The sequence below is a fragment of the Abramis brama genome (assembly GCF_963993115.1).
Source record: "Abramis brama genome assembly, chromosome: 10".
NCBI lineage: Eukaryota > Metazoa > Chordata > Actinopteri > Cypriniformes > Leuciscidae > Abramis > Abramis brama.
Genome location: NC_139972.1, coordinates 36179622 through 36201924, shown reverse-complemented (window position 1 = coordinate 36201924; position 22303 = coordinate 36179622). Strand labels below are relative to the sequence as shown.

At 38.1% G+C, this 22303-nt stretch overlaps 1 protein-coding gene across 2 annotated transcripts in view; it reads left to right on the top strand.

The window, feature by feature from the left end:
* The window catches only part of dscamb (Down syndrome cell adhesion molecule b), a 167209-nt gene that overhangs the window by 112584 nt on the left and 32322 nt on the right, over positions 1–22303 (top strand). For both annotated transcript variants that reach the window (XM_084126795.1, XM_084126794.1), the window contains exons 7-12: positions 439–735; positions 3009–3281; positions 8141–8419; positions 8797–8916; positions 10744–10923; positions 21198–21394. In XM_084126795.1, coding sequence (XP_083982921.1) covers positions 439–735; positions 3009–3281; positions 8141–8419; positions 8797–8916; positions 10744–10923; positions 21198–21394 — 1346 coding nt within the window. The remainder of the gene's footprint in view (positions 1–438; positions 736–3008; positions 3282–8140; positions 8420–8796; positions 8917–10743; positions 10924–21197; positions 21395–22303) is intronic.

The window sequence follows — 22303 nt, the reverse complement described above, 5'->3', positions numbered from 1 at the left end:
AAAAAAGCCACTCTGCCCACACTGCTCTGCTATAAAAAAAAAAACCATAAATTCATATTTCATATAATTAAACATGCTTTTTTAAAGGTAAGTCTTTATCCTCAGGTTTTTAAAAAAGATAACAAGATTTTTTATCTTTAAAAATAAAATTATAATAAAATTATAAAATTTAAATAAAATTAAAATTATCTTTAACGAAAGTGTTTCATTGATGATACCAGCGATTTCATTTAAAATATAAAAATCTGAAATATTAAACAGATTAAATATCACATTTAGTTTATGAACAATGTGTCACCTCAAGAAAATGCTGCTCAACAATCATAAGTGTATATTAAAGGTACATTTTTTTGGACTGTTATTTCTGAAATAGTGATACGTAGCTAAATATTGCATCATTAAACCATCCGTCTACAAATCTGTCTTCCACTTCTCTAGACGGGACGCCAAAGATTCTCTCGGCCTTCAGCGAGAAGGTGGTGAGCCCGAACGAGCCCATCTCGCTGGTGTGTCACGTGAAAGGAACGCCGCTCCCCACCGTCACCTGGACCCTGGACGAAGACCCCGTCATCAAAGACAGCAACCACCGCATTGATCGCATCATCACCACCGAAGGCCACGTGCTCAGCTATCTGAATGTGTCCCACACACAGGTCAGCGATGGGGGCGTCTACCGCTGCACCTGCAACAACTCGGCCGGATCGGTCTCCTACCAGGCTCGAATAAACGTAAGAGGTGCTTGTCAGATCAGCTCCTCAAAAACACCCACACCACACCACAACCACACACAACAACATTGTCTGTTTTCTATATGGCATTTTTAGTTAGAAGGAAATGTTGTAGTCTTAGATTGTCAATGCAGTGCAGCCTCCTAAAAGTGGTGTTCTCAGTGACAGGGATTTGTAACAGCAAAGCAACTAGAAGTGATTTGATTTGAGCAGTGACCAATGACGGTGCAACAAAAATCAAAGTTTAACTTTATGCAAATGAGCAGATGCTCAATGTGAAGTCAACCAATGGGAGTAAAGTTTGAGATTGCAGTTGAGCATTGGTGCGTTCCACTTCGCTTATAGTCTGTTAACTGTCAGAGTCCCAGTAGTGGCACTCTTTTTCCCCTATCACATATTTTAGTAATCATCATAAATTAGGTATCATTCGAATGTGTAAACACTCAAAATGCATCCTGTGAAAACTGTTTTGAATTTGGACATTGCGTTACAAACCACAACTTGGTTAGACATATGGCTTTGGATTTATAGCATTTTTAGACTCCAAATTATATGGTAAAATATATATTTTGTATTATATTTGCATGTTTAGTTCAATTAATTTTCTGAAGTGCATTAATCTGCTGAGTCTTCTTTAAAAGGAGACCAACCTTAAGTCTGTTTTGAGCATTCATGAATTACAACCATTTAAGTTCAGATCTAAGCTCAAAAAGGGACAGTCAACGGTTTATGTGATGATCGTTTATATGGACATTCACTCAATTTTGACAATAGGACAGATGTTGACTCATTTAGGCAGCTTCATATACCACAATGCAACACGATTGTGATGTCACAGCACCCCACATGACGCTAGTGCATGATATATGAATTATTTTGAGATTTAACCGCACAATACTTAATACACATAATATAATAGTTAATGGTATTGATTTATTATTTGTTTGTGTACTTTTAGATTTTTTCTTTCCAATATCCCAAGCATAGCTATAGGAATATAGAATGCATCAAACTAATTCTTATGAAAAAAATATAAATAATGAATAAGCTCCATAGCAAACTGAGGTGATCAAGGGCTTAGGATGTTCCATCTCGACCCATTGCAAGGGTACTCGTGCAACGTAAGCAGTGACGAGTCCACGAGACGGAGTTAAGTTTGCGAGAGAAGGGCATAGAAATGCGAAGTGAAATTTTTGGTGTGACCAATGCAATCCAATCACTGTGATTTTGCCAAGACATGTTCCTGGGTCATCATATTTTGTTCCAGTCTGAACATTTTGTCCTAACCTTATCCTTACCCCTAAACATAACCCTACCCATAAGTTATCCCTTAAATCAGAGGAAAATGATCGGTGAATAACACTGATGTAGAAGCACATAACTCTGGTTCTAAGCCTAAACTAGACATTAACTGTAAACCTCACATTTGATTGGTTGATTTGAATGTTGTTCCATGATCAACAAAGATGTTTATCCAGGAACATGTTGCATTTGGTGAAATCACGTTCACCTCTAATGCACTTAGTACAAATAGCCTCTGCCTAATTTTGAAAGGAATAGGAATGATTGGTGATTAGATTAATGGAAATGCTAATGGATAGAGCTCTCCAGGTATGATAGACTTCCTCTACAGTCAAGCTCTACTGCCTTCACTCCCATTGGTTGTTGCTACGTTGTGCTAATTTAAAACTCTGTTTACCCAAAAATCTGTCATCATTTACTCACCTTCATGCCGCCCCGATGTATATGACTTTCTTTGTTCAGAATACACATACAGGTATAATCCATATAATCCATAGTCCATGTAATCCAAGTTCATAGGCTCCTTAAAAGATTCAAGCTTCAAAAAACACGCAAAATGAATACGATGATAATCCATACGACTCCAGTCTCTTCAGAAATATAACATAATATAGGTGTGTCTGTGTGAGAAAAATACTAATATTTCAATGTTTACTCATATGATGATTGGATGATCTCTCTCTCTCTCTCTCTCTCTCTCTCTCTCTCTCTCTCTCTCTCTCTGAATAAATAAAGTCATATACATCTGTGTCGGCATGAGGGTGACTAAATAATGAGAGAATTCTCATGTTTGGGTGGAGTATCCCTTGAAGTTAAACCCTCCATGAGGGTCTGAAGTTAGGATTCATTATTTTAGTTAGTTAGTTACTGTCAGAATATGTAAATAATAGCTGAAAACTAAAATATTTACACGTACTACATAAGCCTATCAACTGACATTCAAAGACTCTGTATACTGATAGTTCTTTCTCACAACAGGCCCTGCCAGTATTCGACCAATGAAAAATGTCACTGCCATTGCTGGGAGGGACACGTACATTCACTGTCGCATCATTGGTTACCCTTATTACTCTATTAAGTGGTATAAGGATTCCAAACTGCTCCCTTTCAACCATCGCCAACGTGCCTTTGAGAACAACGGCACACTGAAGCTGTCCAATGTGCAAAACTCGGACGAGGGAGAGTACACATGCTACGTGCTGGTGGATCCAGAGAAACAAATTCACAGGAGTGTTCATGTGACAGTGAAAGGTACTGCTTGTGCAGACAGAAGTCAGCCATTAACCAGACAGCAATATAGTGTCGGCCCAGATCCAGATCTTCATCAGGAAGGTCCGCAGACGGTGCTCGTACAACAGTGCATGTGCAAGTGATTTGAGCGCTTGAAAATTAAAAAGTCCACTAGATAGTGCACACGTCTTTCTGTGCTCACAGCCAAAGGAGTATACCGTATTGTTCCGAATATAAGACAATGTTTTTTTCTTGGAAATACATCTGAAAAAGCAGATACGTCTTATATTCAGGGTCTAGAATTTACATGTCAATAATACAACAATAGGTGGCACCAAATACACTTAAAACGAGTGTGCCAAGAAATATGGTGTCAGAGTGTAAAGATAGAAGATTGCGAGAGCAAAAAACGCACGTCTTAAAAACGCAAACCATCTAAGAGTCGCGTGACTTTCATGTTTGCGTGCCTCACTGATGGGACCAAACTTCCCCCGTACGTGATTTTAAAATGTAAGACGGTACCCAGATTCAAAATTACAATAATATTTCACTTCTACTGTTTGATTTTGGTAGGCTACATGGTTTTCACTATGAGATGGATAGCCTAATTGTTATATAATTCAGATGGGCTACAGGTTATTTTTTATGGTTATTTTTATGGGGGGGGGGGGGGGGGGGGGGGGGGGGGGGGGGGTCATCTTATAATCAGGGTCGTCACTACGGTACTTTAAAAGGAAAATTAAGTATACCCAGGCCTTACATACAGTACTACATCTTCGCATACTTGTCTGTGCTAGATAAATAATAAAAAAGATACCTCAAATCGTGCTTTTTGAGGAGAGGTCAGAACTTGGCAAAGAAGACCATAGTAGCATAGAAACTTTTGGAAGTGGGCTTTTTTGAGGTGCTCTCACATTAGCCACATTTTGGCCAAAAAATTCCGCTATCGTTTGCCAACATTTATCTTTTTTCACTGTGTCGTGGTAGTCACTCGAGGAAATTTGCCAGTATTGTTGCCATAGCTTCACAAACCTTTCCTCCATTGCATAATTCCACATAGAAGCACCAATACCATCGTCTCTCTTTCGTTCCGCCATGTTTGAAAGCTGTGTATGGAAGAGTGTACTTTTCTAAAATGATCTATAGTTGCTACTACCAAAGACTTTAGATATACTGTAGAAAGACGGTGCACTCACATTACTATGAATGGGAGAAAGTGCAACGTGCAATATGTTGGAACAAGTCCTGCCTGAAACACATTTATGGGACAGTTCATGTCAGATTTTGTTGATTTCAGATATGTTATTTAAATGTGAGTGTGACAAGCAGTTTTTGAGATTTCAGGATTCCCCCATTCAAGTAGACAGGACTTGGTCTTGGATGCCAAAAATAGCTGCCCGGAGCCGTTTTTGCAGAGTGAACAGGACTTTGCTATTACATAGTTGGGGCAATCGCATTCGCATTCTAGAAATCATGTGATTGAACAAAAAAATCGCATAGTTCAGAATGAGTCATCAATATATTTTATTAGTTTCCTGGGAACTTACTTGTATCTGTAAGTAAAGGAGAAAATTAGAATAAACATGACCTTAAAACGTATAAAGAGACACCAAAAATTGGGATTTAAGGAGGGCTGATTTAGGGCCCTATTTTAACGATCTAAGCACATGGTCCAAAGCGTACAGCTCAAGTGCACTTAGGGCGAGTCCGAATCCACTTTTGCTAGTTTAAAAAATGGTCGGCGCTCCCGGCGCATGGTCTAAAAGGGTTGTCCCCATTCTCTTAATCAGTAATGGGTGTGTTTTAGGCGTAATGTGTAAAGAAACAATCAGAGTCTCATCTCCCATTCCCTTTAAAAGCCAGTTGCGCTCGCGTCATGGCGGATTCGCTATTTACATGGAGGAATTTGCAAGCGGAAAAACTGAACGCTTCTGTAGCGAGGAAACGGATCTGCTCGTGCACGAGGTTAAAGACCATCTACGGGACAAGCTGGATTCCACCATATACACAAAATTTATCTTTTACATTATAATCCTTTTATTTTTAATATATGGCATGTTTGTGTGCTGCTGCTGCGTGTCCCTGTGTGTTTAATAAGCAGAGTGTACGTGCGTTGTGCCTATAGGCGCACATTACTAAAGCGCTCTTTAAATAACAAAAAATATTGCGCCATTTAGACCAGGTTTCAGTTGGTCAATGGCTCAGTCTATTTCAGTTACTTCAAAATAGTAACGCTCCAACAATGCACCTGAACACACCTCGTTTTCAGACCAGCAGCCCATGGACAGCACATGGACAGCAGCCCATGGCTATTTAAACAACGTGGCACAGGACGTGAAAATGATAACTGCGTCGGGCTGAAACTAGCAAAACACACTTGAGTCGCTTCTGGCGCCGCATTGCGTCGGTGTATAGGGCCCTTAAAGTTTTTAGCCATTTTTAATAATCATTTGTGTTCAATTGTTCAGTGGACAATTTAAATGGTTTTGCGTTGTGACAGATGTATATTTGAAATTGCAAATATTCCATGTAATCTCTCAATCAATATGAGCTCATGTATCAGCTGCATATGTAATGCTGTTCACAATAGTTTTACCTGTATATGTCAAAAGCACAGAACATTTTATTCTTCCAAAATAATTGCATGTCATTTACCAATTACAAAATTTTATAGAAAAAGAAAAAGTTCTATAGAAAAAGTTCTATAAAGACTCTAATGGTTTTTTATAGTTACTCTAATTCCAACATGACATAAAAGCTTTACCTCAAAGCACAGATAGAACACCAATTACAATAATCCAGACATTTCTATTGTTAAAGTTCAAATAGACACTAGTTAAACTGCAAATATTTGATCTTGTTGTTATGTAATAACCAAGCAAGCATCTGTTTTTGTAAGTTCAGAGTCATAAAGATAGAACAAATGTGATTGAGTTAGCTAATTTGCTCCATTCATGCTTAAAATTCAGAAGCGTGCGTAGGGATTCCCTGGAGTCCATTATCCCCATTTTGTTGTGAATTAAATAAGCACTGAAGTGCTGCTTTATTTCAATGTTATTTTAACTCATTGATTCTCAAACGCGACAGGCTGACTAGCACCATGCTTGCGAAGTCTCCCGGGGAACGCATTATGCCGAAATTACTTGGAAACGAAAGGGCGCTTTTATCGTCTTCTTTATTTTGTCTTTCTTTGCTCTGTTTCTCCCTCATTAGTTTACATTATGCCTCCTCCTCTGTGAAATCTCTAGATTCTGAGCCGTAATGACTTGTTATGAAGGCCGACTGGAGCCTTATTATTGCAAATCACAGATGATTGTACATGTGTGATCACATATATTCTGTCCAATAGCCCATATCGTGTATGTTCTGAGCTGTTTTGTCAAGACACTAAACGCTAGTTTTATATGTAAATAACATTTGGCCAACGATTATATCAAGCCTGCTGTCTGATATTGGGGAGACCGGGAGAATGTAACTGTACACTGTTAAAAAAGGATTTGAAATTTATTGTAAAAAAATGAAGATGTTTGCAGTGTTTTAGGTTTTACAGACTGAACTTAAAGATGCAGTAAGTGATTTCTGTGAAACGCTGTTGAAAGTGGATTGGGCCGAGCAGCACAAAACTCTTGTAGCCAATCAGCAGTAGGGGGCGTGTCCACTCATGATGGGGGAGGGGAGAGAATGAGCCAATCAGCAGTAGGGAGCGTGCCCATTCATGATGGGGGAGGGGAGAGAATGAGCCAATCAGCAGTAGGGGGCGTGTCCACTCATGATGGGGGAGGGGAGAAAATGAGCCAATCAGCAGTAGGGAGCGTGCCCATTCATGATGGGGGAGGGGAGAGAATGAGCCAATCAGCAGTAGGGGGCGTGTCCACTCATGATGGGGGAGGGGAGAAAATGAGCCAATCAGCAGTAGGGAGTGTGAAGAAAGATTGTAGAAAGAGAGATGGCTAAAAGACATTACAAAAGAGAAAAGGTCAGAGGAATATCACTGGAAAAAGAGGGATTATGATCAGGCAAGAGCTTTAGGACCCGTGTTAATATTAGAAAAGCTTTCTAGAGCTGGAGAGACCTAAACGGGTAGGCCTGAAAACAGACGCCAAGGTTGTGTTGTTTCTTCTCCATATGTGAGTAACATTGGTTTTGCTCTTTCACAGAACCAATATATGCTGTTATACAATGCAAGATATGCATTATTTTGCTTTGTTTCAGCTATGATAAAGAGATATCCACTCTTGTCTTGCTTGTTTGTGAATTTTGTGGGCGGAGCAATGAAGGCAGGGGTGTGTTTGTTTGGGATTTCAAATATCAAAAGTGTTTCTCAGAAATCGCTTACTGCACCTTTAAATTTACAGAAAAATCTCTTAAATGATTACACAATACTTTCATATTTAACGGGTTAATTTCTTTTCTTCTATTTATAATGGGGACGAGGCCAGAAATGTTCAAGTGGGTGGGCCGGCGTTCATAAAACAGGGTGGGCAAAGTGTAAAGTAGAAAACTGCATGCCAAATTATCAACAAAAAATATAACACAGCACAGCTTTAAGTTCAAAGTTTCAAAATGGCAAATCAATATTTTTGAACAAGTATAATGACAGTATAAACATATGAATTAATGTTCTAATAACTACATAGATTGAGAAAATGTTTGTATTTACCTTAACATTAGTCAGTACAGTACTGCAATTAAATATCCAGTTTACTTTTTAAAGTATCGACTGATTGATATTTCACATCCTTACACCGTTAAAGATAACATTGATATTAAATCTTGATATCTTCAATATCGGGTTGTTTTACCCCAGTGTACTGTAACTTTTGCTGTGTTGTATTATAATAGTTTGCATGTGTGTTTCTGATCGTCTCTCTCTCTCTCAGTGCCCCCTCTGATCCAACACTCCGACTCTCAGAGCGCTTCCATCGGTCAGCGTGTCTTCATCCCCTGTGTGGTCATATCCGGCGACCTACCCATGTCTATAACCTGGCACAAAGATGGACGACCAATTAATGCCAGCCTGGGTGTCACCATCGACAACATAGACTTCACCAGCTCATTGCGCATTTCAAACCTGTCGGAGATTCACAACGGCAGTTACACCTGCATTGCCCGTAATGAGGCTGCAGCCGTCGAGCATAGCATACAGCTCATCGTTAAAGGTTTGAGATCACATGGGTTATTCTTTGAATTTATTCATGTTTTTGTATTCAACTTTTAACAATAATATTTTCACCAATAGTCTTAAATCAGGGATGGGCAACTTGGTCCTACAGAGTTTAGCTTCAACCCTAATCAAACACACCTGAACAAGCTAATCAAGGTCCTCAGGATTACTAGAAAATTACAGGCAGGTGATTTTTTCAGGGTTGGAGCTAAACTCTGTAGGACAGTGGCCCTCCAGGACCGAAGTTGCCCATCCCTGTCTTAAATGGACGTCTTTTTTGGTTTTTGTTCTTAGAGTCTCTAAACTCTGATTTAAATCAGTGTCATTTTATATCATACATCTTTTTAATATTCACATTCTTTTTATGCTCAGTTCCACCACATTTTGAGGTACAGCCAAGAGACCAGGACGGCATATATGGGAAGTCGGTGATCCTGAATTGTTCAGCAAAGGGAAACCCAATCCCCACTATAGTATGGAACCACTCCAAAGGTATGCTAGCATTTGAAATATATAATTATATATTATTTCCTGTTAAATATGACCGTCTACAGGCAGAGATGCAATGAAATATTCATGAAATATTCTTAACAAACGCATTTCCAGGCCATGGTTTTCTCCAAAAACAAAAGAAAAAAATAAGAAATTTAATTTTGCATGAAAACAAAATGAAGCCTATGACATGTTTTTGCATAGTTTTCCTATCATACTTACCATTATGCAGGGTCAGTATTTTTGGCATTGCTTCAAAAATAATATACAGTAAATATTTCATTTTTGAACAGCAAATGTTTTCCAGCTATTATTATTAATAATAATCACCTATTTACATCATTAGTCATCAAATCCTCAGTAAACACTGTGGGTGTGTTGATGTTGGCAGGCACAGAGGTGCAGCTTTATTGGAAAAACAACATACATTTAGATGTATTTCATTTTATAAAACACTGACATTTGTGATGATTTTATTAAAATCATTGTATTTTGGGCTGAAGAAACATTACCATAAATAGCTGCTGTTCTAAAGTCATTATACTATTTAAAAAAAAAAGGTTTTGGTTCTCACTAACCCATTGTTTGTGTTTGGTTTTTGCTGTGAGATCTCAAAGGGAAGGTAGGATCCTGTAATGAAGGGGCTCCTGAAGCACACATTTGGTGTGGTGTACCTAATTTCAGTCAGGCTTTGGTAGTAATGTGGTTTAGGGGTTATCTGGACAGGTGGGCTGGACACAGGTGTATGTTTCCATTGAGGCCATGGCCAAAGAAGCTGGATTACTGGATTAGAATGGGAGCAGGTGACTCGCTCGACCTTGATTCCTCCTGAAGGAGAAGGAGCGTTTGAAGCCCTCTCTACACATTGTAGATGAAAGCTCACAAATGGAAATCCATACACACAACAAAAAAGAGGGCTGCGCATTGGACGAGTGGAGTTCAACAGGGCTTGGATGAAAGAATAGAGGGCTAGATGGAGTCTATGAGGTTGAAGGAGATAGAAATGCATTGTGGCATTGTGGGTAAAGGAGTACTTTTCTTCTATTTTCGGGCATATTCTCTGAAATCAAATGACTAGATTCCCTGAATTAATAGTTTCCTTTATCATTTTCTTAACCCTCACATGAAATAATAAAAAAATCCAAAAAAACTTTTTTAAATGGAACTGTTTTTTATTTTTTAAAATCTAAAAAGAAATGTTTGCATATGTATGTTTTTTGTATCATGCAAAAAATGGCTGATATATGAATATGTATCTCATAGTTCACATATCTCACATTAGCATTACAGGGGTAGTGTTAACACTAATTAACGATCTCTATCAATTCATAACAGGTACAGTATCCTATATACAACATTTGGAGATGTTAAAAAGAGTATATAATGAAATGTGTTCCTTTTTTTCCACACACGTTGACAGTCAAGATTATTTTATTTTGTTACGGCTTTGACAGATTAAGTTGCTGTGGTATTATGTTTTATTTCATAATATTGAATCTCACAGTATCCTCTAATCCTAATCCAGACATGACACAAAACAATTCCCCTCAGATCTTTAAATCCAATAAAGAAATCATCAAATGTAAAACACACAGCATAGCTAGAATTGATACTGATCATGAAAATGAGTGTAATGCTGATGGATTATCAGATGTCCTACATTACAGTAATACATATATCAGCAATGAAACAGTCATTTTTGTTATGCTAATAGATTCTTTAGATGTGATAAAGATGAAGTATTTAGTAAATATTCTAAATATAAAAAATGTACCACATTTCCTAATATTCAGTGTTACATTGGTCCTTTTCTGTTTTGTGTCACAGGTGCTGGCGTACCTCAGTTCCAGCCCATCGCCTTGAATTCGGGTTCACGTATCCAGCTCCTGGAGAAGGGCTCTCTGCTCATAAAACACGTCCTGGAGGAAGATGCGGGATTTTATCTGTGCAAGGTCAGCAATGACGTGGGAGCCGATATCAGCAAGAGCATGTACCTCACCGTTAAAAGTAAGACCCTGTCAAGTGAAGCGTGTGGAGTGAATGTGTGTGTTATATGAATGAAATAATGTATGGTGATTGTGATATATCTAAATGTTTGTGTAACTTTTTCTTTTTCTTTTTTTTGGTCTGTGCCACTCTATCTAGGAGTGTGTGTGTGTGTACATGTGTGTGTCTGAGCCCGAGGGTCTTCTGCCCTGTTGACTGCTGTGTATACGGTATTGTGCTCCTTGGTGAACTGTTTATTTGTTGAGCAGGCAAAGACTTACATCCCCTCCATTAAACCCACTGCACAGCATTTATGCCCAGTCTGGCATGAGGGAAAGACCAAACCAACAGAGCAGTGCCACTCGTATTCGCATTACTTCACATTCCTTTGGTCTAAACATCACCACCAATTTAGATGAGCAAAATAAATAAAGACATTAGAAAAAATGTTTATGCTGCATATTTCCATGCCATGAAAATGATTTGGGGCAGGAGCTGTTGAGCTCCCTTCAATGACAAAAGTCCATACAACTTTTGCATTTTACGTTTGGTGTCAAAGTGTGAGCAGCCCAGGACAAAGCCTTGGGGAACACCAGAATTGAAACATTTTATTTGTCTGCACCTTTAAAATGTAGCATTATTTTGCTGGTGAAATTGTCAAATTGTGCATGGAAATAGTACTCTGAGTAGTCTTCGATATGGTTTGCTTGCTGACACTGATATTTAAAGAGCGGGATGGCCAGTAAAATGCAGTAATTTATAAAACAAATGAATGAATTAACCCTATTGAAAAATCCAGCATAAACTAGCATGAATTGGTCCAGGCTGGTTTATGCTGGCAACTGCTGGTATCTAGCAAGATGTAGATACAATTCATCAATTTTCATAAAACACTTATTTTACACAATATTTCAGTTTAAATTGTGCAGAATTTCAAGAGCTGTTTAAATGGTCACAGTGGAAATAGTATCTATGTATTCATGCTGTTGATATTTTCTATCTTCAGTGATCTGTGACTCAGGGCCTTTGCAAAAGTGGTCAAATATATTTCTCTTTTTCCTTGTTTTTCAGTAAACGTGTAATGTTCCTAAAGATACATTTACTTAAGCAACACATATTACAGAAATAATTCCCTCCAAAATATAAATTCGGTCATCATTTCTTCTATTTGATAATTCACTACGTCAACTCAGTGGTTTAGCCGAGTTTTGTGAATTGAATCAGTAGATTCATAAAAAAAAAATCAAAAAAAAAAATCAAAAGGACGATTCATTAATAATTCAGAAACTGCTGCTTCTCTCATGAATTCTTATAAAGGCATTTTTGCCTGTTCCTCACACAATTAATGTCAATTAATGTAAAAAAAAAAAAGAATTTCCTCAAAAAAACGAAGCAAAAAATAAATGTAAAATACTAAAATAATTTAAAAATATTAAATAAAATAAAATAAATTATTAAAATAATTATTAATAAAAAATCTTTCTTTATCTTTTCTTTTCAGTTTTTCTCTGTAGTGTACTATCCTAGCGTGGCATCCTGTGCTATAATTGTTGCTGCTCTTAAAGGAGTAGTTCACTTTAAAATGAAAATTACCCCATGATTTACTCACCCTCAAGTCATCCTAGGTGTTTATGACTTTCTTCTTTCAGCCGAATACAATCGGAATTATTAAAGGCACAATATGTAACTTTTTTGCTTTAAAAATAGCAAAAATCACTATATCTATGTTATATATTTTTTATAGTTGTGTACTTACATTATCCCGACTGTTTCCAACAACTTTCAAACCAGGAGAAATTTTTAATTTAATTTGAGAAACGTCCCGTTTCTTTATTTCCGTTTTGTCGCCGCCAATGCCGTCATATCCGCGTTGTCCCTGGTTTCCGCTCGTGCTGCCATGGCAACCAGAGCTATGAACCAGAGCCCTCTGATAGTAACCAAAGCGACTGACGCGGACAACTTTGTAGTTCGCAATGTCTATCTGCACGCTGTTGTTGTTTCGTTCAAACATTATGGACCATGGCAAGCAGACTTTGGATAAAAAAAGGAGAACTAAAACGAGAATCAATATCAGCGCGGTGTTTTCAAAATGCCGAGAGCTCCCATAGACAGTATATAAACGAGAGCTCCACGTCCGAGACTTCGACCACTCTACATGTACTAATCAATGTTTTATAGTTCAACAATGATAAAATGTCAGAATATGATCTGTATGTTATTCTAATGTTGATCTAGTTTACTGCTAGTCTCATACAGACAGACTAACACATACATTTCAACACATTTAAATGCAGTTTAGTGTGCTAGTGTAATGTTAGACCAAGTGAAACAGCGCTGCGTTACCTCACAAGTTTAATTTGTCTAATAAACTGACCTGTGAGTTGTAATTCTGCGTGTAGTTCGGTAGAATGAAATGTCCATATTCCTTTTATATCCGTGGTACTCGCGTCACGTGTGGAGCTGATAGCTGTCTCTTAGCAATCCCGAACTGCTTCATATCACAGTCATGATAAAAACATTGATGTATTCAGTCATCCATAAACATTATTAGATCAGTCGGCTTGACGTTGACGACAAGATCCATAATTCTTAGCAAATGTTGCGTCATCAAACTACGCCTTTGTTATTGTAAATACGTTAGCGACCCCTAGTGGCGAAAAATGCCATACTGCGCCTTTAAAAAAAAAAAACACCCTGGCGTTTCCAAGCTTTATAATGGCAGTGGATTGCAACCATCAGATTGAAGCTCATTGATCCATCCATTATACACATTGAACCAGGTTTTGGTTCTTTTGGCAGTGTGGGCAGGTGCAAATCCTGCTGGAAAATGAAGTCTGCATCTCCATAAAGCTTGTCTGGTGAAGGAAGCATGAAGTGCTCTGAAAATGTCCTGGTAGACGGCTGTGTTGAGTGGACAGTGGACCAACACCAGCCGATGACATGGCTGCCCAAACCAACACAGACTGTGCAAACTTCACACTAGACTTCAAGCATCTTGGATTGTGTTTCTCTCCATTCTTCCTCCAGACTCTGGGACCTTGGTTTCCAAATGAGATGCAAAATTTGCTCTCATCAGAAAAGAGGACTTTGGTCCACTGTGCTTTATTAAATCCAGAGTCAACGCAGCCGTCTACCAGGACATTTTCAGAGCACTTCATGCTTCCTTCATTTTCCAGCAGGATTTGCACCTGCCCACAATATTCTAATTTTCTGGGATTTTGATTTCTTGGGTTTCATAAGCTGTAAGCCATAATCATCAAAATTATAACAAATAAAGGCTTGAAATATCTCACTTTGCATGTAATGAGTCTATATAATATATTAGTTTCACCTGTTAAGTTGAATTCTTGAAATAAATCAACTTTTTGATGATATTCTAATTTTATGACCAGCACCTGTGTGTGTGTGTATATATATATATATATATACACATACACACTCACCTAAAGGATTATTAGGAACACCTGTTCAATTTCTCATTAATGCAATTATCTAATCAACCAAACACATGGCAGTTGCTTCAATGCATTTAGGGGTGTGGTCCTGGTCAAGACATTCTCCTGAACTCCAAACTGAATGTCAGAATGGGAAAGAAAGGTGATTTAAGCAATTTTGAGCGTGGCATGGTTGTTGGTGCCAGACGGCCCGGTCTGAGTATTTCACAATCTGCTCAGTTACTGGGATTTTCACGCACAACCATTTCTAGGGTTTACAAAGAATGGTGTGAAAAGGGAAAAACATCCAGTATGCAGCAGTCCTGTGGGCGAAAATGCCTTGTTGATGCTAGAGGTCAAAGGAGAATGGGCCGACTGATTCAAGCTGATAGAAGAGCAACTTTGACTGAAATAACCACTCGTTACAACCGAAGTATGCAGCAAAGCATTTATGAAGCCACAACACGCACAACCTTGAGGCGGATGGGCTACAACAGCAGAAGACCCCACCGGGTACCACTCATCTCCACTACAAATAGGAAAAAGAGGCTACAATTTGCATGAGCTCACCAAAATTGGACAGTTGAAGACTGGAAAAATGTTGCCTGGTCTGATGAGTCTCGATTTCTGTTGAGACATTCAGATGGTAGAGTCAGAATTTGGCGTAAACAGAATGAGAACATGGATCCATCATGCCTTGTTACCACTGTGCAGGCTGGTGGTGGTGGTGGTGTGGGGGATGTTTTCTTGGCACACTTTAGGCCCCTTAGTGCCAATTGGGCATCGTTTAAATGCCACGGCCTACCTGAGCATTGTTTCTGACCATGTCCATCCCTTTATGACCACCATGTACCCATCCTCTGATGGCTACTTCCAGCAGGATAATGCACCATGTCACAAAGCTCGAATCATTTCAAATTGGTTTCTTGAACATGACAATGAGTTCACTGTACTAAAATGGCCCCCACAGTCACCAGATCTCAACCCAATAGAGCATCTTTGGGATGTGGTGGAACGGGAGCTTCGTGCCCTGGATGTGCATCCCACAAATCTCCATCAACTGCAAGATGCTATCCTATCAATATGGGCCAACATTTCTAAAGAATGCTTTCAGCACCTTGTTGAATCAATGCCACGTAGAATTAAGGCAGTTCTGAAGGCGAAAGGGGGTCAAACACAGTATTAGTATGGTGTTCCTAATAATTCTTTAGGTGAGTGTATATATTAGTAATCTACAGTAAATAGTTAGTATTTATGCAGATATTATGTGCTGTAGTTTTTGTGTGTGTTGTATAAGTGGAGAAAATTTATGTTCAATTACAGTCATTAGGCTTGATAGAGAGTGGATTTTGCTTTATATTGTCCTCTTCCTCCTTGTGTGGGTCTGGTGGCGCTCCCTCGTCTTCGGTATCAGAGAGAGCTCATGCTCAGACTGTGACCAATTGTGCAACAAAAAGGGGGAATTGCTTCAGCATGGCAGCCTGCTGCACTCCACCAACCACACACACACACACACACACACACACACACACGCACACACACGCTCACACATACTCGTGCTGCCCCTCCCAGCACAGAATATACCTCATTCCATTGGCCTGCACAGAGAAGGGTGTAAGGGTGTGTGTGTGTGTGTGTGTGAGAAGGGGGTAGATGGCCCATTCAGGCGTGGCAACGTGACGAGGTGGCCTAGTTTCCCAGGGTGCCCCTGTACTGGTGATAAAATGAGGGCTGAAATGGATGATATACACCCAGAGTTGCTGCTGCAGCCTCTGTATTCATACGGCATGATATGCCATACACACTAATCATATTCAACATGGCCATCAAAGTGGAAAACACAAATGGAGTTTATCATAGTTAATACACACCCAGCCGTAAATGCTGGTCCAAATTGCCAAGAATATTTTAAGGCTCACTTGCCATGTGTGCACAGAAAGAATCTGAATGATCTGTGATTGTCATACAGATTTACGCACTATATAAAAATAAAAATATTTACCCTTTTTTTGGCTCCAAGGTCATTGACTGCTCACCACTATAATGAGTCTCTCCATCAAACGATCATCTTTCATGCTTTTTAACCCGGATGCGTCTCTTAACTCCACTTATATGCTTCACTGAACTGACAATAAAGACTATTAAAAGCTACATGTGCGCCACGGTCTCACTGCTCTTTTGGTTGTGTGTGTGTGTGGAGAAATATTACTCCCATACTTGCTTTGATTACCTTCTTGTTTAAATGTAAAGCTTTTCTCGGAACACAGAGGCTGAACAACATCTTCAGCCCAGGTTTTAGTAGACCACACACACACACACACACACACACACACACACACACACACACACACACACACACACACACACACACACACACACACACACACACACACACACACACACACACACACACACACACACACACACACACACACACACACACACACAATAATGTATATTTTTTACGGATAATGGATTTTTGACTTAAACAGTGGTAAAGTAAGAATATCACCTCTATTTTGTCATATGCACCGTTGGATCACTGTACTAAATGTGTCCATCATGAACGTATGTTTGTGTGATTCCAGCTAGAGGAAATGTCTAATCTTATAATTATTTTAATTTTACTTATGTTTTATTTCTCCTTCCTTAAAAAGATGCAAGTTCTGTGTTGTCAGCTTCCCTTTGTAGTATTAGCACACATAGAGGTTAATAGCACATTTTCATTACAAAAAAAAACAAAAAAACTTTGGCAATCAATTTCAATTTGTTATGCTTGTTATTAGGGAGCAAACTTAAAATTGCAACCCTATTGGCAGATTTTTTAAAGGTTATTGAAAAGCAGATATTTGTAGACAAATCTGCATTATACAGGGCCAATAAAATGACATGGTGATGGAAAAAAATGTATAAAATGTATGCATTAATACAATAGAAGTTGCTTTGGATAAAAGCGTGCAAAAATGGAAATGTAATTATGGTGGTCGAAAAAATATAAGATGGGAGTAAAAATTATATTTCAATGATTTTGCCATTTTCAATGCAAGAGTCCAGCACTCTGTAAAGTCTCCTCCAGAACATCCCAAAAGACTTTCAGTGAATTAAAACTCAGAGATGCCAATTCATGTGTGAGAATGATTCTTCATGCTCCCTCACAACCATTCTTTCACAATCTGAGCCTGATGAATCTCAGCATTGGCATCCATGTTGTTTCTTCCTACATGGCTGTTTAAGAAATGAAAACTACACACTCCATCTATTAGAGTTAGAAGAACTGTTGCCACACATATAACATGCTAGAAACAATAATCACTGTGATAATGATCCAATCATAGACTCTTAAACATTTGCCTATTTAGGACATTTAAAGACTCACATCTGTAAGTAAATGCAGTTGTCAATCCCCAAAACTGACGGTGTGAACATTGCAAATAATTATTGAAGGGATATTTGTATAGATGTCAGCCTTAAATTCTGTACGCAAGGCCCTTGTGTAACTGTTAATCTGTAACCATGAAGGTGTAGCCTTTTACAATTTTACAAAAAGTTTATAATTTTGAAGAGCCTGATTTGAAGATATTTATATTTTCAAAACAGAAACTTTCTTACTTCATAGAATGGCTATGAAACACATTCATGTTGTTTGTGAAAAGATAACATTTACTCGCATGTTGTGAATATGAAATATCAAGAGAGATATTTTTCCTGGTTTGTTTAATAATAGTTAGGTGCTGTTCTTTGACTGCTGAAATGAATAAAGGGACATTTTGTTTGATGTGCAGTTATAGCTGCCATCAGCGCTCCCCTCTCTCTTTATTACAGGAGCCTGTAATATTGCTGGATATTAAAAATATACATCAACTAAGCTGTTATGGGAATACCATTTAGAGCCCCTCTTGCCTGAAGCCCCTCGGCTGCTGACTGCAAGACTTTAAATGAGATTATACGCACTCTTTTGGAGGTGCGCTGAGCAGAATTTCGAAGAACTGAGGACTTGCCATATTGTGACAAGTTTTTTTTTTTTTTTTCATTATCAATGTCTTCTGCCACAGCATATGAAATGGACTGGTGAAACTCCAGCATTTCTAAGTAAAGACTTTAGTATTCCTCGTTCTTGCGTGTTGCTTACCACACCGACACGCCACTGAATAACCGACCACAAAATGAGTAAAAGAAAAAGAAAATGTATTTACCTTTGATTGAATATTTGTGGTTCTCCAGCAAGGACTCCCAGCGCACAGTTTTTGAGCCAGAGACAAGCAGAAGCAGACAGAACTGTTGTACATAGAAAGTAGACAGCTTATGAAACGGTATTAGCGTATTGGTCGATGTCCAATTTTGCTAGCTGAGCAGAAATACATAATCATGTTTCTCTTGGTCCTCTCAAAGTTCCAGTCTTTCATTGCTTTTATAACTAAAGACTTTAGTAGTCTTCGTTTGTGCGTGTTGCTTGCTACACCGAAACGTTGCACATGTTTAATAGTGGAATTCCTGGTGAAGGACGATTGGTGGATCTCTGTTTAGGATTATGTGTAGTGTTACCATGGAAACAGAACTCACAGTGACAGTCCACTTCCATATGTACGGAGCCCCACATATGACATGTGGAGAAAAATATAAATATTTTGTCCATGAATTAAGAATTCGTTCTCTTATTTTAGTAAATTGTGGCCATGATTTACTAATTCGTTCCCATGGTTTAGTTGTTTTAGTAATTAAGAATTAATTCCCACGGTTTATTAATTATATTGTGCACACTATTTCATAAAACAAGGGAACAAATTATGGCATTTACTTAAAGCAAGGGAACCAATTAGTAAATCTTGCTGATGTATTAGTATTTTGAATCAAAGGTTGTAATTCATTTTGGAGCTGGCTGGTTTGTTTCAAGTCTTACAACTCTTTATTGAAGAATAATTTAAAATGTCTGTAGAGAAATTTATGGGGAAAATACTTCTATGCTTCGATAAAATCTGAATATGTAAAATAAAACATCTCTCCGCCATATCTTCCGGATCTTGCTCCAGTGCAGATCTTCAGAGAAAAGCATCCTCCGCTAAAGAGCAATAACATTTAGAGAAGGCGGAGAGATATTTTCATTTTTTAATGTGTCGCACTTAACATTCATAGTTGTCATGCAAAATAAATCATCGTTCTCTCGTACGGTGCCTCTGCGCGAGCTTGTGAGTGAATAAGAGATGAGAGTTAAACATTCACAGGCCTGACTCTGACACTCTCCATCATGTCAACTTCTGCCACTTCACAGCACACTGAACCCCACCAGCTCACACACACCTCCCAGAGCCCGGCACGGCTGCGTGTGTGTTCGTCTTGCCTGTCCTTGGGCAGGTAAATGTCCAAGGTGTGACACCCCTTTATAACGAGTTCTTCAACGTCATAGCTTTTTTGGAGTACGTTTTGGGACATTTTCACATTTCTACAAAATGTTTAACTTGATAACTAACATTAAGAGGTTCTGATTCCCCCCACTAAACTGCAAAAATCTCTAGCAATTGATTCGAAGCATCATACGGTATTCGCCATAGGGCCCGACTCTTGCACATGTTGGTTTGGTGGGTTTTAATCACGGTATTGCTGAGCAAAACAAGCAGAAGGATCTATATGAATAATCGAAGTGTGCTCATCTTTTAATCATAGCCATGCCTGCCAGAAAGAGAGACAGATCCCTCACACCGCTCCAGGGTAACAAGGTTTAGACAGGGGGTGAGACAGGCCTGAGAATGCTCTCGCGGCTCTTTTCATGTCTGTGAACTGAACAGTGAACAAGTTGGCTTTCAGCTCATTTACTTTATATGAGGTGATCCTATCACTGCCCGATTGAAAATAAAACTACTTTTGAAGAAAGACACTTATGGAAGCAGTGCTAAGGTACCAATGATGAATGTAGACCAACATTTATTTTGAGAGTGTGTGATGCAGATGTTTGCGTTGTGTTCTGCTGTGACCCATATCAGATGTGCACATGTTTTGTTGGTGAAGAGGTGGCCGTGTAATATAACCTGTGTGCAGAGACTTCAGTATCACAACAACCTCACAATGCCAGTCAGTTGTCTGTGCTGAAGCTCTTCTGATTTGCATATGAGATGTAATATAAGATGCATATAAGCTGAAAGTTTATTCAAAGAAGGCCATTTTTGACTGAATTAACATGTCCCATGTCCCATTAACAAGTCACATTTCAGCCCACAAACAAAAACACAGAAACTGAATTCTGTTTTAGGAATATAAAGATGTTTTGTTTTGTGAAATTGTGACATGCTTTCATGGCATTTAAGCATTTTTCCTAAAAAAATCTAGTCCAGAAGTGTGTGTTAAACATGATGATCCATATTATTCCAACATCTCTCGTACTTTAATGGAAAAGCCCAGAATCATTTTATACCGAGGATTTTTCATGCTTAATGTCACGTGTTTGCTAGAAATAGTGACTTAGAAATAATATTTCTTTTTCATTTTCCATCATAGCCTTTCTTTCTTTTAAATTGTTTAAAATCCTACCTAAATCTTATTTTGTTCATGGATTTATCGGTGTATAGAATATTGCTATACTTTGTATATAATTTACTATAATTTTCACATGATGGTAATGATAATTATGCAATGAGAATTGAGAAATCTTAAGCAAAATTTCTAATGCAAACTTTAATTCGGCTAAAATAGGTTCTTGACAGGATTTGTGCGATTTACAGTAATTGTGAAAGTACATGTTTTATGATGGATTTGTATATTTCTGTGCTGAGCACGTGAAAGTGCGTGCTTTGGCTGGGTCGTCGCTGATGTTAAATTAGATTTAATGTATAACGTCAATCTGTGTGTCTGTCTGTTTGTCCTCCTCTTCAGTTCCTGCTATGATCACATCTTACCCCAACACCACACGAGCGGAACAGGGTCACATGACTGAGATGAGCTGCACTGCTCACGGTGAAAAGCCCATCAAGGTTCGCTGGGAGAAGGAATCTCATATCATCAACCCAGACATGAGCCGCTATGTGGTTACAGTGAAGGAAGTGGGCGATGAGGTCATTTCCACCCTGCAGGTGAGCGAGCTGAGAGCGCAATCATACGCCTCATTTCCAAGAGACATATTCAGGTTTGCCCTGGACTTGCTGTCAGTGAGCCACATCATTTCCTGTCAGAAATCATCCTCCACTTTCATTTGTCCTTATTTTCAACATAAAACTTGCGCTTGCAACTCAGTTATACTTCTAATGTGGCATATTTCCAAGTTATATTCAATGAGACAAAAATACAGGGTAAGACTTGAAATCGATCGAATGGTAAAAAAAAATGTCACTACGATTTAAATGGTGTATACTTTGTATGAAGTAGATGAAACAAAGTATGCAGTATGCAACAATAATCAATTCAAATCTATAAGGTTTTTTATTTATTTCATTTTTTATGTCGTTTAATTCAACAAGTAGCATTCAATTATCCCATTTGGCAAACATATGTATTTTTAAATATGTTTTAAAATATACAAAACTGGCCAAAAATGTATTTGCTATGTAAAATGTGAACGTAAAATATGTTTCAAAATATGTTTATGCAAATATAATTTCTACCAATATATATTTTGGGCCATTGTTTTAAAAATATTTTTGAAAATATAAATATATATATTTTTAAAGCATATACAAATATAATGCCCTCCATATATTTAAATCCAAGAAAATACATTCACATGTCACATTTGAAGAAAACCCTTATTTGTTGTCCATAACACGTGTGAACATTAACTTTTAATAAAAATCAGCAAGGAACATACTTTACAATGTTTCATTTTTAAAAAAAAAACACTATTACAATATTTAAAAAAAATTAAACAAAAAATTAAATTATTATGAATCAAGTTTTGATCTCTAGCATCCACATCTGCATTTAGCCTAAGACAAGTGTAAGATTGGAAATGTATTTTCTTGGTATATGATATATTTTGGTATATG